This window comes from Vicia villosa, linkage group LG1, assembly GCF_029867415.1.
Source record: "Vicia villosa cultivar HV-30 ecotype Madison, WI linkage group LG1, Vvil1.0, whole genome shotgun sequence".
NCBI lineage: Eukaryota > Viridiplantae > Streptophyta > Magnoliopsida > Fabales > Fabaceae > Vicia > Vicia villosa.
The window spans coordinates 7,498,451-7,513,086 of record NC_081180.1 but is presented as its reverse complement, the minus strand read 5'-3'; the positions used below and the strand labels follow the sequence as shown (position 1 = coordinate 7,513,086).

Genomic DNA, 14,636 nt, shown 5'->3' with positions numbered 1-14,636 from the left:
CTATTTATACCAATTAATCTCATTTCTTATAGTCTAGATGAATAAATATTTAATGAATATAAAAAATAAATTATGAGTTTAATTATTATGCACGGTCAGTGTAAATATTTTTACATTATTAATGAATCACAACCACTCAATTATATTACTTTAAAATATCTTTAATGGTTGTGATTTACTGACGGTGTAAAATTTCTTTATGTCGTCAGTATATTCCAATTAAATTCATAAGTTATTAATAAATAAATAAGAAAATAGGGATGGTAAACATAGGAAGATATATCTAGGGTTTGTTATGGGCCGGGTTAGTAAACATAGGAAGATCCGCCCAAACAAAAACTAACGTTTGCTTGCTTATATATAGTAAAGAGGATTTGGTCTCTTTTATATCTCTCGAAACCAGTGAATTGTTATTCAATCCTTCCGACCTAATGTCAATGGATAACCAACAACAAGAGAAACTGCTGAACTCAGAATCAGAGAAATCCGAATCTGAACAACAAGAGAAACTGCCGAAATCGGAATCAGAAAAAGAAGAATCAGAGTCTGAATCATACGAAGATGAATCAGAGTCGGAATCAGAAGAAGATGAATCAGGATCGGAAACTGAGTCAGACTTGGATTGGGAATCGAAACCAATCGAATATCTAAAAGAAAAGTACGAAGACGATCCGTGTCCATGTTATTTTTCATGTGATAGGTTTGTGTACAAGAATAAAGCAATGATAAAACAAGAAGAGGATAGTGAAAAGGCCGTGGATGAGTATTGGGAGAGGAGTCGTAACATAAGTCCCTACGATGCTATTCCTGTTCCACCTTTGGCGAATTTACGTTTCAGTAACTTCCCAAGACCCATTACCATTACAGAAGGATGGCGCCCACGTTTCATTCACCTCTCCAAACTTGCTCTGGAAAGCTACAACCATGACAATCAGGGTTTAAATTACGTGTTTGAAGACATTGTCAAAGCAGTGAGCCAGCGTATTCCTCTTACTACTTTTTACATTACCTTTAAAGCTAAACCTGAAGATCATAATATAATCCTTTCTTCAACTTTTCAAGCCCATGTCTGGGACAGGATAACTGCACTAGGACCGCCTGTCGTCAAGTCATGTTCCATTCTAATTTAAAACCAAACACTAATTATGTTTCTCTCTAGATAATGGTTGCTACAACATTACATTATGGGATTTTGACTTTATTTTCTTTTGGAATCTTGTGTACATTTATATAGCAATAGTGATTATTTGTGTCAATTTGCTTAATAATTTCAATAATTGATATCTATTTCTATTTATTGAATTCATATATTGGTTATTGGATGTCACTTACAGATCCCTACATTCTTGTTATTGAATCAAGTCATTTAGGTGATTTATTAAAGTATATGGTGAAAATCATACACCAGTCATAAAGGATAGAAAAATCATTATAAACTTTATCTAAGTTCCCTTTTCAATAATTCGTCGGCTATCACTTTCTCATCTATATAAGATATAGACAAATAAAATTAATTTCTGTTAATGGAACTAAAAAAACATTTGATTCATAATGTCAATTGGATCCAGTCTCAGTTCTCTCAATATTTCACAAATTTATTTCTTGGGGAATTTGTTGTAGGATCGGGTAGAACCAATGTTTGTACGGCTTCACATAAATTTAGAATATAACTCCATCACTCGCTAACTACTATATACACAAACTAGAAAGACATGTTTTTCTTCCATAAAACAATATTTAATAAGACCTTTTGAGTCAATCAATTTCATAACTTAAATCACCTATTGGAAGAGCAAGCAGCTATCTATGGCAGGAAGAATAACGCTTGCGAAATCAGTGTTGGATGCCACCCCTACCTACACCATGATGAGTACCATGATTCCTAGAAGCTGTTTGAAGAATATCCGGAGGATCTAGTAAAGATTTGGCAAGTCTATACAAAATATCATTCTGCTAAAGTAGTTACTGCATGTGCCTTCATTGTATATTTTCATTCCACAATAGCATTTCATTCCACAAGCTCTTGCTTTTGGCTGCCAAACAATTCAGCACTACATCTTTCCAATGGTCTGTCACATGCAAACATCAATATGAACATCAAATTTATCATCTCATCAAACACCAAAAATTAGCATATCATCATACCTGAAAATTTGTAATGTTTCTGTTTCTTCAAGCTTTGATTTTGTTTCCGCCTCCCCATACTTTCTACCATATATATAGGGGTGTGCAAAATATCCGGTTTTGATGTCCAAATCCATAACCAAACCTAAACCACTTTTAAATATCCGGATATAATTGAATGGTTATTAACCGGTTTAGTTATTAATGGTTTGGTTATCCATTCATATAATCCGGATATAATTAAATGGTTATTAACCGGTTAAATTATTTTGGATTCGGTTATAATCCGGTTATTATCCAAATCCAAATATTTTAATTCTCAAAATATTAAAAAAAATTGAAAAAAAATATTTTCGGAAAAAATAATTTTCAAAACTGGATTTTAAAAAAAAACCGGTTATATAATCATAACCAAATTTATAACCGGTTTTATAACCAGTTTTAATTAAAATGTGGTTATGGTTATAAATCCAAATCATTTAAATGGTTTTAAAATGGTTATGGTTTGGTTTTTGAAAATAACCAACCATGCACACCCCTACATATATATTCTCACATCCTTGACACTTGCAACTTGGGGAGCAACCAACACCACCCTTCAAAACAAAACCAACAACCATTGTAATTCATATTATAAATGGAACTAAAACTTTACTGCGTGATATATGTCACAGTGGAGAAACAAAACCTTAAAACATTCACAATATTTCCTCAGGCAGCTTGCTTTTTTACTTTGACAGTGACCTGAATTGTTGCTGTGAAATGGAACTAAAATAGTGGTTTTGAAAATGGAGGGATCAAAATCAAAAAAATAGTTAAATAGAGGGACTAAAGTTGCATTTAAGCTAAAAGAGAATAATTGTGCATATAATTAAAAGAGAGGGGGGTAAAGTGGAACATAACTATCTCTAGAAAACTATCTTTGACATGCATATAAATAAATGTCTTTGATGTAAAATAATGAAAAAGTGTTAAGTGTCAGTTTAAATAGAAGCATTACAAAAAGTTTGTTGTTGGGTTCTCTCAAGAGCTCTGAAGAGAAGAGATGGAGGCACCGCCATTTTCCAACTTAGAAGAACAGGTTTCTTTTGTTTCAAACACTCACCACCACCATACCCGTTCTTTCTTCACTAATCACTTCACTCTGCTTGCTGCATTTTAATCCTCTTTGCTGCATCTTTCTTTCTCTTTTCTGCATCATATAATTATTATCAACCTTGCTTGATTCTCTTTGTTTCTTATCTTTCTTGCTTTGGATGTGCTTTTTGTTCATCTACATTTTCTCCCTAAATAGTTTTTTTCTTCATATTTTTATGCAGGATGATGATTCTTTCTTTAACTATCTCAATAGTCTTTCTCCTTTAAAGACCTTGAACTCACCTCCCATGGATTATTCTCTTTTCACATCACCTGATGTCACTTTTTTTGAGGATTCCACATTCTTCGATTCTAGGGATAACCTTTTCGACACATCAATCCCTCAAGTTTCGTGCGAGAATGTAAATGTTCCTACTTATTCTACTAATTTATCTCATGATTCAACTGAGTCATCTAGTCAAGAAGCTGTGCAATATGGTTCTTGTAGCCCAGAAGATCATCCACTAATCTCAAGGGATGATGTTAACTACCTTCTTGGATTACTTGGCATGCAAGAACCAAATGGTACCAATGTACCAGACCACTCTCTCAAAGATTCAAATGAGGCAAACACTGAAGTGCCAGATTGTGATTACAATAGCTTAATTAGTACAACACAATCTTTGATTCCTTTACCACAATCTACCACTAACAGTAGTAATTATACAATGCATACTGTTGATCCACCTGCTTCTACTTCAATACATGAGTCTGAAAATAATCCTTATCAACCAATACCTGCCACTTACAGAAATCAAACATGGAACTATCTTGCCAATTTCCCTTTAATGGATACCAATCCAATTCAGACAGGGAATGCCGAGGTTAGAAATTTGCTGCATTTTTGAATTGCATGTCATCATAGAGTATATTGTTATATCATGTTCATTTGTAGTTTATAAATGTTCAATTTCTTTCTACTTGTGTTAATATGTTAAACAAATCAATCATTGTAAAAATACTGTTATTTTTGTATATAGCTTGTGCGTATTAGACACAGTATTGAGATGGGTTTTCTAGACTATGACAAGACCAGTTATACTTCTAACATCAGTTCCTGTTCTTCAAAATCTGATAAGAGGAATGCAATTCCAGCCTCAAATCATTACAAAGGCATTGAAAATGAAATGACATTTCCTGGAAGGAATCCTCAACTGCCGAGCTGCACTTCTTCTTTGGAAAATCACCTATTGCAGGTCCCTGCATCAGTGGAAAATCATTTGGGGCCATCTGATTATGAATTTCAGTCTACAAAAGATTTCACTAAGTTTTTAGTTCACATTACGGGTGAAGATTTCTGCGGCAGTACTCTCAAAATGGAGAGTAAACAGTTGGATCCTCCAAACATGAAAAGGAAGAGGAAAGGTCAGATTGATCTAGGTGCTTCTTGTTCAAAACATGAAAAAGAAGAGGAAAGTGCTGATTTCTGTCAGAGTACCCTCAGAAAGAAGAGGAAAATGTAGTCGTCGATTATCTCCATTCCATTATTAAGTTAGTTTTTATCTTTCTTCAATAGTCTAACACCAAAGTTTGATTTCGCAGCCACAAATCAGGTCACTGTCAATGTAAAAAAGCAAGCTGCCTGAGGAAATATTGTGAATGTTTTAAGGTTTTGTTTCTCCACTGTGACATATATATCATACCATGTTGTAAACATTTAGTTTCATTTATAATATGAATTACAATGGTTGTTGGTTTTGTTTTGAAGGGTGGTGTTGGTTGCTCCCCAAGTTGTAAGTGTCAAGGATGTGAGAATATATATGGTAGAAACGATAGGGAAGCGGAAACAAAATCGGAGCTTGAAGAAACAGAAGCATTACAGATTTGTAGGTAGGATGATATGCTAATTTTTATGTTTGATGAGATGATAAATTGGAGAATCCATTACCTTATTTATCCATTGGAGAATCCACAAAATCGGAGCTTGAAGAAAATCGGAGCTTGAAGAAACAGTTCATTATTGATGTTTGCATGTGACAGATCATTGGTTCCATTACCTTATTTATCCATTGGAGAATCCACAAAGATCTTTCGCTGAACTGTTTGGCAGCAAAAACCAAGAGCTTATGGAATCAAATGCTATCGGATCGGTCTATTCACATGAAAATATACAATGAAGCCACATGCAGTTACTTCTTTAGCAGAATAATATTTCGTAGACTTACAAGCATTTCATACTCATAACAGTTTCTACAATGTAACTGGAGAGACACAATAGTTGAAATCTTCAAAGGATTGCAAAGTAGTGACTTGCAAAGGCGTTGAGTTAAACTCGTGCATTCAATCTTTCAAGCATTGCAAAGTTAGCAACATGAGTTAAATTTCCTGCTGAAATTCAGATTTAACTATTGAATATACGTACGGCAGTATCAATGTATTTTAGACAAGAATCAAATAGTTTGTCCTTTCTATGCTAGTTATGTACTTTAGAACTGGATTATAGTTTGGTCACTAAGAGATTATGTGAGAAGGGCTAATTTGTACTTCTGTGTTTGATGAAGAGTTGGCTAAATCTGTAACTAGAAATTGGAGCAAGTATGAAATAGAAAGTATAAGTTAGAGCGAGTTATAAAACGAGTATACGATTAAAAGCATTGGTGAAGCATGTATGAAATAGAAAGTGAAATACCAGTTTGAGTTACTTTAAGCTAAGCTATGCCTACTGTAGTAAGATAGATGAGCTGAATTTCAACCTGCTGCACCTTCTCTGGTGATGGTGAAACTCATTCACAAAAACCACCAAAAGCACCTTCATAATCACCATCACTGAAAATCAAAATTACTTTTTGTCTCAGAAAATTGATTGACTGAAGAGGGTCACAATGCTATATTTCAAAAACTCATTTGTTGTCAGCACTGCACCTGCACAATCGTTTTATTGTTCATCCACTCATTCAAAGATAGAATCTTGGAATAACGGTACAGATTGTTGCGAGTGGGACAGTTTCATGTGCAACAATGTATCAGGTCATGTGATTGGTCTCGACCTTAGTTGCAGTCATCTCAAAGGTAAATTCTCTCCTAATAGTACTATCTTCCACCTCAAGCAACTTCAACAACTCAACTTGGCTTTCAATGATTTTTATGAATCTTCAATCTATCATGGAATTAGCGATCTAGTGAATCTCACACATCTCAATTTATCATACACTGGATTCAGTGGTAATGTTCCCTCAACAATCTCTCACTTGTCAAAACTAATTTCCCTTGATCTTAGCAGCAGTGTAAGACTCGATCCATTCACCTGGACGCGTCTCATTCTTAATGCAACTAATTTGAGACAACTTCATTTGGACGGTGTAGACATGTCTTCAATCAACGGAAGCTCTTTGTCGCAACTAACAAAACTGTCCTCCTCTTTGGTCTCTCTTAGTCTATCATCCACTGGATTGAATGGAGAGTTTCCAACTAACATCCTTTCCTTACCTCATTTTGAAGAACTAGATGGACATCTAATCAAAACCTCAGTGGTCAACTTCCAAAGTCCAACTGGAACACTCCTTTGATGTATTTAGACCTCTCCTACACTTCTTTCTCAGGTGGAATTCCTTATTCCATCGGTCAGTTGAAGTCTCTTACTCAATTAGCCCTAACAGAGTGCAATTTTGATGGGTTGGTTTCTTCATCTATGTGGAACCTCACTCAACTTACAGTCTTGAATCTTGCAGGCAACAATTTTCATGGTGAGATTTCAAGATTTCATCATTACTTTCAAACCTCACATACCTCACCTCCTTAGATTTTCAATATTTTTTTTGTGTAAGCAAGATTTCATTAAAACGGAGAACTAAATGTTCTCAATATCTGATTACACAGAAAACGGGAAAAACCCGCCAAAAAGAAATTACAAACCAATTAGATTTACGAAAGGAATAACAACGGATCCTTGTTAAATTCGTAAAAGCTACAAATGGGATGAGTAATTTCTCCAATAAATGACCATTTCCATATCAAAGATTTAATATTCCATAACGTATTATTCACATCCCTACCTTCATTACGAAAACATATCCCATTCCTAGAAATCCAAAGAATCCACATTGTAGCTAACCACACAACACCTAATTTATCCACTTTCACTTTTTTCTTTTTACAAAAAGAATATCAATCCATGAAACACATTTTGCACTCTTCTTCCATGACCCTCCAAGGCTTCCCAATCCAACAAGAAATATCCCTCCACACCACCTCCACAACTTTACAATTCAAGAAGGAGTGTTCACGGTTTTCCGGAAAGATACCACAAAAAACACACTTTAAATTATCTTGAGACAAAACTATACCTCTAACCAAAAGTAAGTCCTTAAAAGGAAGCCTATTCACAAAAACCTCTAACCAAAAGCTTTGATTTTAAAAAGGCACATCCAACTTCCATATTAACGACAAAACCTCATTGAACTTCTCAAAAGGCCCGCACGGAACACGCTTACTAACAAAATGCCTATAACAAGATGCCACGGAGAAGATACCGTCCGCCGAGTATTTCCAACAAACCTCATCCTTTAGTGGTAAGATTCCAAATGTTTTTGAAAATTTAATCAACTTCCATCATCATTGTTTAATCTGAGTCGCCTTTCTCATATATATATTTATCGCTTAACAAGTTGGTAGGCCATGTTCCAACTGAAATTGCTAAACATTCAAAATTAAATCCTATAGCTTTGGCTAATAACATGTTAAATAGAACAATTCCGCACTGGCGTTATTCCTTGCTTCATTGGTAGAGTTGGATCTCAATGACAACAACCTAACAGGTCCAATTGATGAATTGAATTCTCAACTTACTCTTTGAGATATCTATTTCTCTCCGATAACATTCTGCAAGGTGATTTTCCAAATTCAGTTTATAAACTTCAAAATCTCTCTGACTTAAGTTTGTCATCAAACAACTTGAGTGGTGTTGTGGACTTTCACCAATTTTTAAATTTTACAGAACTATATTTCCTTGATCTTTCCCACAATAGTTTTCTTTCTATCAACATTGATAGCGGTGTTGAGTCCATCTTGCCAACATCATGCCTCAAGAACTTTCAAGGAATGATGAATGTGACAATACAACTGGTTTTGATAACACTAGGAGACAGAATATGGTTTTCTGGCTTATTTCATTCATAAACTGACAGCCTACAAATAGGCAAATACATAACTGAAAGTACCATGAAAATAGGCACTATCTAACACGTTCAAAATAAACTCCTAATGACTAGGTAAACTGAAACAAACCTACTAGGTAAACTGAAACAAATTTACTGACACTCCTAAATACTAGGACAACCCAAACGTGCAAATTATTAAATTTTCTCAACAATCCCTCCCTTAAACTGATGTTCTAGACACAGATTCAGTTTAGTAAGAGTTAAACTTTGAAACTTCATTCTTCAAGTTGAAAACTTTGAAGTACAAACACCAAGTAACCTCCTAAGCTTATGCAGGAAACTTGAGAGGCTTGGTTAGAATATCAGCTATCTGGTCTTCACTTCTGCAGTAAGTAAGATTAATGACTCCATCATTTGTGAGATCCCTCAAAAAATGATACTTCACATCTATATGTTTGCTTCGACCATGTAAAACTGGATTTTTTGAAAGCTTTATTGCTGAACTGTTGTCGCAGTAAATCTGAGTAGGTCCATCCTCCTTAAAATGCAGCTCTTTAAGAATTTTCTTTAGCCATATAGCTTGACAAGCACAAGTTGTTGCAGCAACAAATTCAGCTTCGGTGGATGATAATGTGACAATAGGTTGCTTCTTTGATGACCATGAAACAGCTCCTGTTCCCATCTTGAAAACATACCCAGATGTGTTTTTTCGATCATCTGAATCTCCTGCATAATCACTATCTGTAAACCCAAACAGATCTGACTTTTCTCCACTTCTGTAGAACAGCCCGTTGTCCTTAGTACCTTGCAAGTAACGAAAAATTCTTTTTGCGGCCAAGAGATGAATCTCTGTGGGACATTCCATGTACCTGCTAATCACACTTACAGCATGCATTATATCAGGTCTTGTTGTTGTCAAATACATTAAACTTCCCACTATTTGTTTGTAAATAGTGTCATCAACCTTCTTTCCACCGTCATCTTTGTTTAACTTCATACCAAACTCAGATGGAGTATTTACAGGATTACAATCCTTCATTTGAAACCTGTTCAATATATCTAGCACATACTTCTTTTGAGAAATAAAAATTCCAGTAGAAGATTGCTCCACTTCAATGCCAAGAAAGTAATGCATCATGCCAAGATCAGACATCTCAAATTCAGTCATCATGGATTTCTTAAAACTTCCAAACATGGTTGTATTATTTCCAGTGTAGATCAAATCATCTACATATACGCAAACAATGAGCATTTTTCCTCCATCTTCAGTCCTTGTGAAAAGTGTATGTTCATAAGGACATTTTTGAAATCCTTCCTTCAAAAAATAAGTTTCTATACGATTATACCAAGCCCGTGGAGCTTGTTTTAATCCATATAGAGCTTTTTATAACTTATACACTTTGTGCTCATTGCCAAGCTTTACATAACCAGGAGGTTTATCGATAAATACCTCTTCTCGCAAATCTCCGTGGAGGAATGTTGATTTTACATCCAACTGGAAGATAGGCCATAAGTTTTGAGCTGCCATAGCAATCACCAATCTGATTGTATCATGCCTTGCAACAGGAGCAAAGACTTCTTTATAATCAACACCAAACTCCTGCTTGTAGCCCTTAGCGACCAAGCGTGCCTTGTGTTTGTCAATCTTACCATTCTCCTTCAGCTTTGTCTTGTAAACCCATTTTACACCAATTGTTTTCTGCCCTTTTGGAAGATCACATAGTGCCCATGTGTCATTTCTTTCAATGGCTGTAATTTCAGCATCCATAGCCTTCCTCCATTTTGGTTCTTTTACAGCCACTTCAAAGATGGTAGGATCACAATTTGAAAATAGAGCAAAGTGTGTAAGTGGGTCGTCACCTTGGTCAACACCAGTTACCTCATAATCAATCATCCATGTTGGTCTCCTTCGAACACGTTGAGGTCTTTGTGATTCAGCTGTAAGTGGGCTTTGATCAGTTGGGACTATTTGAGTGACTTCATCTTCTTGCTCTTTTTCCATAGGTTGCTGTCCTTTCTCCTCATCATCAAAATCAGCTGGAATACTTTCTTTAACACCATTTTGATTCCATGACCAGGTGCATTTTTCATCAAATACCACATCACGGCTGATGACAATTTTCATGGTGCTAGGATTGTATAGTTTATAAGCTTTTGACTTATCACTAACACCAAGAAAAATACATTCTTCTCCCTTATTGTCTAGCTTCCTCCTTTTCTCATCTGGAATATGAGCATAGGCAATGCATCCAAAAATTCGGAAATGATCTACGGTAGGTTTCCTTCCGCTCCATGCTTCCTCTGGTGTCATATTTTTAACAGCAAGTGTAGGACTTCTTTTCAATAAATGAGTGCTCCAATTAACTGCTTCAGGCCAGAAACATTTTGGAATGCCACTTGTTGTCAAAAGACTACGCACCATATTCATAATAATGTGGTTCTTCCTCTCGCATACACCATTTTGTTGCGGTGTGTAAGCTGTTGTAAGTTGTCTCTTGATTCCATGGTTCTCACAAAAATTTGCAAATTCATGTGAGTTATATTCTCCACCACGATCCGTGCGAAGAACTTTTATTGGGTTGCCAACTTCTTTCTCAACAAGTGCTTTATAGCATTTAAAAGCTACAAAGGCTTCGGATTTTTCTTGCAAAAAATAAACCCAAATCCTACAACTATAATCATCAATGAAGGTAATTATATATCTTTTACCTCCATTAGAATGTGGTGTTATTGGCCCACAAATGTCGGAATGAACAAGCTCCAATGTTTTCTTCGCTCTCCAAGATTTTCCTTGTGGGAATTGATTGCGGTGTTGTTTGCTAACAACACATTCTTCACAAACTTGAGAAGAAGCTGTAATTTGAGTAAGCCCCGTCACCATGTCTTTTTGTTGTAGTGTTTTCAGTCCACCAAAATTCAGATGCCCATAGCGAAAGTGCCATAGCCATGCCTCATCTTCTAATTTTATCGAGAAGCATGAATGAGTTGTGTTATGGAGATAAAGTGGGAACATACGATTCGCCGTCATCATAACCTGAGCAATTAAGCCCAACTTTGCATCTTGAATCTGACATACTCCATCTTTGATAAAAATCTCGTATCCTTTTTCTTGTAATTGACCCACACTAAGCAAGTTGGTTTTTAAATCTGGCACAAAAAGAACATTAGCGATAGCGTGGGTGGAATTTCCTTTGGTTTGGATTGTTACCTTTCCTTTTCCCATAACAGAAATTTTGGAGTTGTCACCAAACTTAACAGAGCTGCGAAAGGATTCATCTAAGTCAGAAAATGCCTCCTTATCTCCACACATGTGGTTGCTGCAGCCAATGTCTAAATACCACATGTTTTGTTGAGTTTCTTCCCTCACGTGACACACCATCAAAAGAGACACCTCCTCTTCCTTTTCTGCAAAGTTAGTTTTATCTCCACTTCGTTTATTCAAATCAGTTTGACATTCGGATTTATAATGACCATACCTATGACATCTGAAACATTCAACACTGGATTTGTCTGCTGACTTTGATCGATAAGTTATTGAGTGGTGGCCTCCGCGTCCTCTGCCTCTTCCTTGAAACTGACTCTCTTGATGATGATTTTGCTGTTGGTTTCCACGATCATTGTTGTTTCTGACTCCTCTATATCGACCTCTACCTCTTCCTCGTCCTCTATCGGCTCTACTAGATATGAAGTGATTTTCTGATAAGGTCTTCAATGCTTGTTCTTCCTTTTCTTGTTGGTTAATTTTTTGTTCATGAACCAACAAGGAACTTTGCAATTCATCAATTGAAAGTTCATCAACATCATTAGCTTCTTCTATCGAACAGACAACAAAATTAAATTTTGGTGTCAAAGATCGAAGAATCTTCTCAACAACGGTGACATCTGTTGTCTTGTCTCCATGAATTCGCATCTTGTTAACAATAGCCATCATTCTTGAAAAGTAGTCCGTAATAGTCTCTCCTGATTTCATTCGAAGTAATTCGAACTCCGAACGAAGTGCTTGAAGCTGCTGCCTCTTTGTTCTTGTTGTACCTTGGTATTTCTTCTTCATGGAATCCCAAATATGCTTTGCGGTGTCCTTGCAAAGAATGGTTTCCAAAATTGTGCGATCAATAGCTTGGAAGAGATAATTTTTTGCTTTAAGATCCTTTAACTTCAGCCCTTCAAGCTCTGTCTTTTGCGCATCTGTCACCGTAACACCCGCTGCTGGTTCTGCTACTCCAGAAACAACAACCGTCCAATATTCTTTGGACCTCAAGAAGTTCTCCATGAGCATGCTCCAATGGTCATAGTGACCATCAAAGCGTGGAATAGCTGCTTGCACAAAGCTATTTTCTGAAGCCATGGTTGAGAAAAAAAAAGGAAAAAGAAACTACAAATTTTCTTGGTTCTCTCCCTCACAGTTCATAGTATTTTTTTTCTCTCACTGTGAAATCTCTCTCACGTCACCAGCTCTTGATACCACTGATAACAGTAGGAGACAGAATATGGTTTTCTGGTTTATTTCATTCATAAACTGACAGCCTACAAATAGGCAAATACATAACTGAAAGTACCTTGAAAATAGGCATTATCTAACACGTTCAAAATAAACTCCTAATGACTAGCTAAACTGAAACAAACCTACTAGGTAAACTGAAACAAATTTACTGACACTCCTAAATACTAGGACAACCCAAACGTGCAAATTATTAAATTTTCTCAACAGGTTTGCAATACATGGGTAAGGCCAATTACTATAACGATTCTGTGGTGGTCATTGTGAAAGGTCTTTCTTTGGAGCTGACGAGAATATGGACTACTTTCACAACTATTGATTTATCAAATAACATGTTTGAGGAAGAAATTCCACAAGTCATTGGAGAATTAAATTCTCTCAAAGGCCTTAACCTTTCAAACAATGGAATCACAGGTACCATTCCACAATCTTTGAGTAATTTGAGAAATTTGGAGTGGTTGGACCTCTCACGGAACCAATTGACGGGTAAGATTCCTGCGTCTCTGACAAATTTGAACTTTCTATCTTTCTTGAACCTTTCACAAAATCTTTTGGAGGGAATCATACCTATAGGTAAACAATTTGATACGTTTGAAAATGATTCCTATGAAGGAAATACAATTCTGTGTGGATATCCGTTGTCAAAATCATGCATAAATGATGAAGATCAGTTACTATATTCAACAAGTAATGACGAAGAGGAATCGGGATTTGGTTGGAAAGCGGTAGTAATAGGATATGGATGTGGATCAGTACTTGGGATGCTCTTGGGATACAATGTGTTCTTAAATGGAAAACCTCAATGGCTTGTAAGGCTTGTTGAACACATGTTTAACATAAGAGACTGAAGAGAACACACAACAAAGATTGAATAGAATGAATTAGTTTCATGTAATTATTCTCTAATTCACTGTTTTAGAAATGTAGTGTATTCCATTTCATTTTCTGAAAGTGCATTCAAGTAAAAACAATTTCCATGCAGCCAATTAAAGGAACAATAAATTCTTTTTTCAGCGCGTGCATTTATAAACCAGGCGATTCTTCTTGTTGTGATCTATATCTTTATTAGATTTTTTATACTTTATAAATCCTAATCCATTTTTATTTAGAAAGGCCTTGACTTGATAAAATCAAATCAATTATTTTATTATTTTTTTGGATTAACTTACCTAAGATTTCATGTAATTAGAAGTTGACTCGTGAGAATATTTAAGATTTTTTTTTTTTTGATAAATCAGCTAAAGATTATTGAAGATTATTTTAATAAAATAAAATTGTCTTTTTGTATGTTTTCTATTGTTTATCATAGAAATTTTATGTAAATCGAAAGTTTAGTTAAGAAAATTAAAAAAAAAAAATTATATCCTTTTGAAATTTATTATTCTATAGTTCTTGTTATATCATTGTGTGAGTGCATGCATACCTCCAAATGTATTTTGTAATGTCAAATATTCTCCATTAGTCATTCTCGCACAAATCCGTTGAGGAAGCCATAAAGTTTACTAGAAAGAACTCTGATCAACTTAGGTCGACGCAAGGACATGCTAGGTTGACTCATGTAGAAAAGAGAAAACAAGCTAGCCTCCCTGCCAAATTTTGGTTGACTCATAGCTTCGTTAGGTCGATCTATACTGCATCAACGTTAAACTGGAATTCTTTGCTTAAATTTAGTCGACTCACAAGAATGCTAGGTCTACCTATATTGACTCAATGTCTTGCTGAAACTCTCTGCATGATTCTGATTGACGCATAAACTCCAGGAGGTCGACGCATCGCTACCA

The 14,636-nt window shown here is 35.5% G+C and overlaps 1 protein-coding gene and 1 pseudogene across 1 annotated transcript; both read left to right on the top strand.

Moving 5' to 3' along the window:
- The first annotated feature begins 437 nt into the window (after positions 1 to 437).
- Positions 438 to 5,627, top strand: LOC131639692 (protein tesmin/TSO1-like CXC 2). Its single transcript, XM_058910405.1, has 5 exons — positions 438 to 971; positions 3,444 to 4,085; positions 4,242 to 4,720; positions 4,804 to 4,870; positions 4,970 to 5,627. The coding sequence occupies exons 1-5, from the start codon at positions 438 to 440 to the stop codon at positions 5,093 to 5,095; spliced, it is 1,848 nt and encodes a 615-aa protein (XP_058766388.1). The 3' UTR covers positions 5,096 to 5,627.
- A 456-nt stretch (positions 5,628 to 6,083) lies between these two features.
- LOC131638830 (receptor-like protein Cf-9 homolog) lies at positions 6,084 to 13,726 on the top strand (annotated as a pseudogene).
- Positions 13,727 to 14,636: the final 910 nt, after the last annotated feature.

Excerpts from the sequence above, each read along its gene's own strand:
- LOC131639692 (XM_058910405.1), top strand. The coding sequence starts at position 438 with ATGGATAACCAACAACAAGAGAAACTGCTGAACTCAGAATCAGAGAAA. Across the intron at positions 972-3,443 it reads TTGAAGACATTGTCAAAGCA|GATGATGATTCTTTCTTTAA; the intron begins GTGAGCCAGCGT and ends ATTTTTATGCAG. Across the intron at positions 4,871-4,969 it reads AATATTGTGAATGTTTTAAG|GGTGGTGTTGGTTGCTCCCC; the intron begins GTTTTGTTTCTC and ends TTTGTTTTGAAG.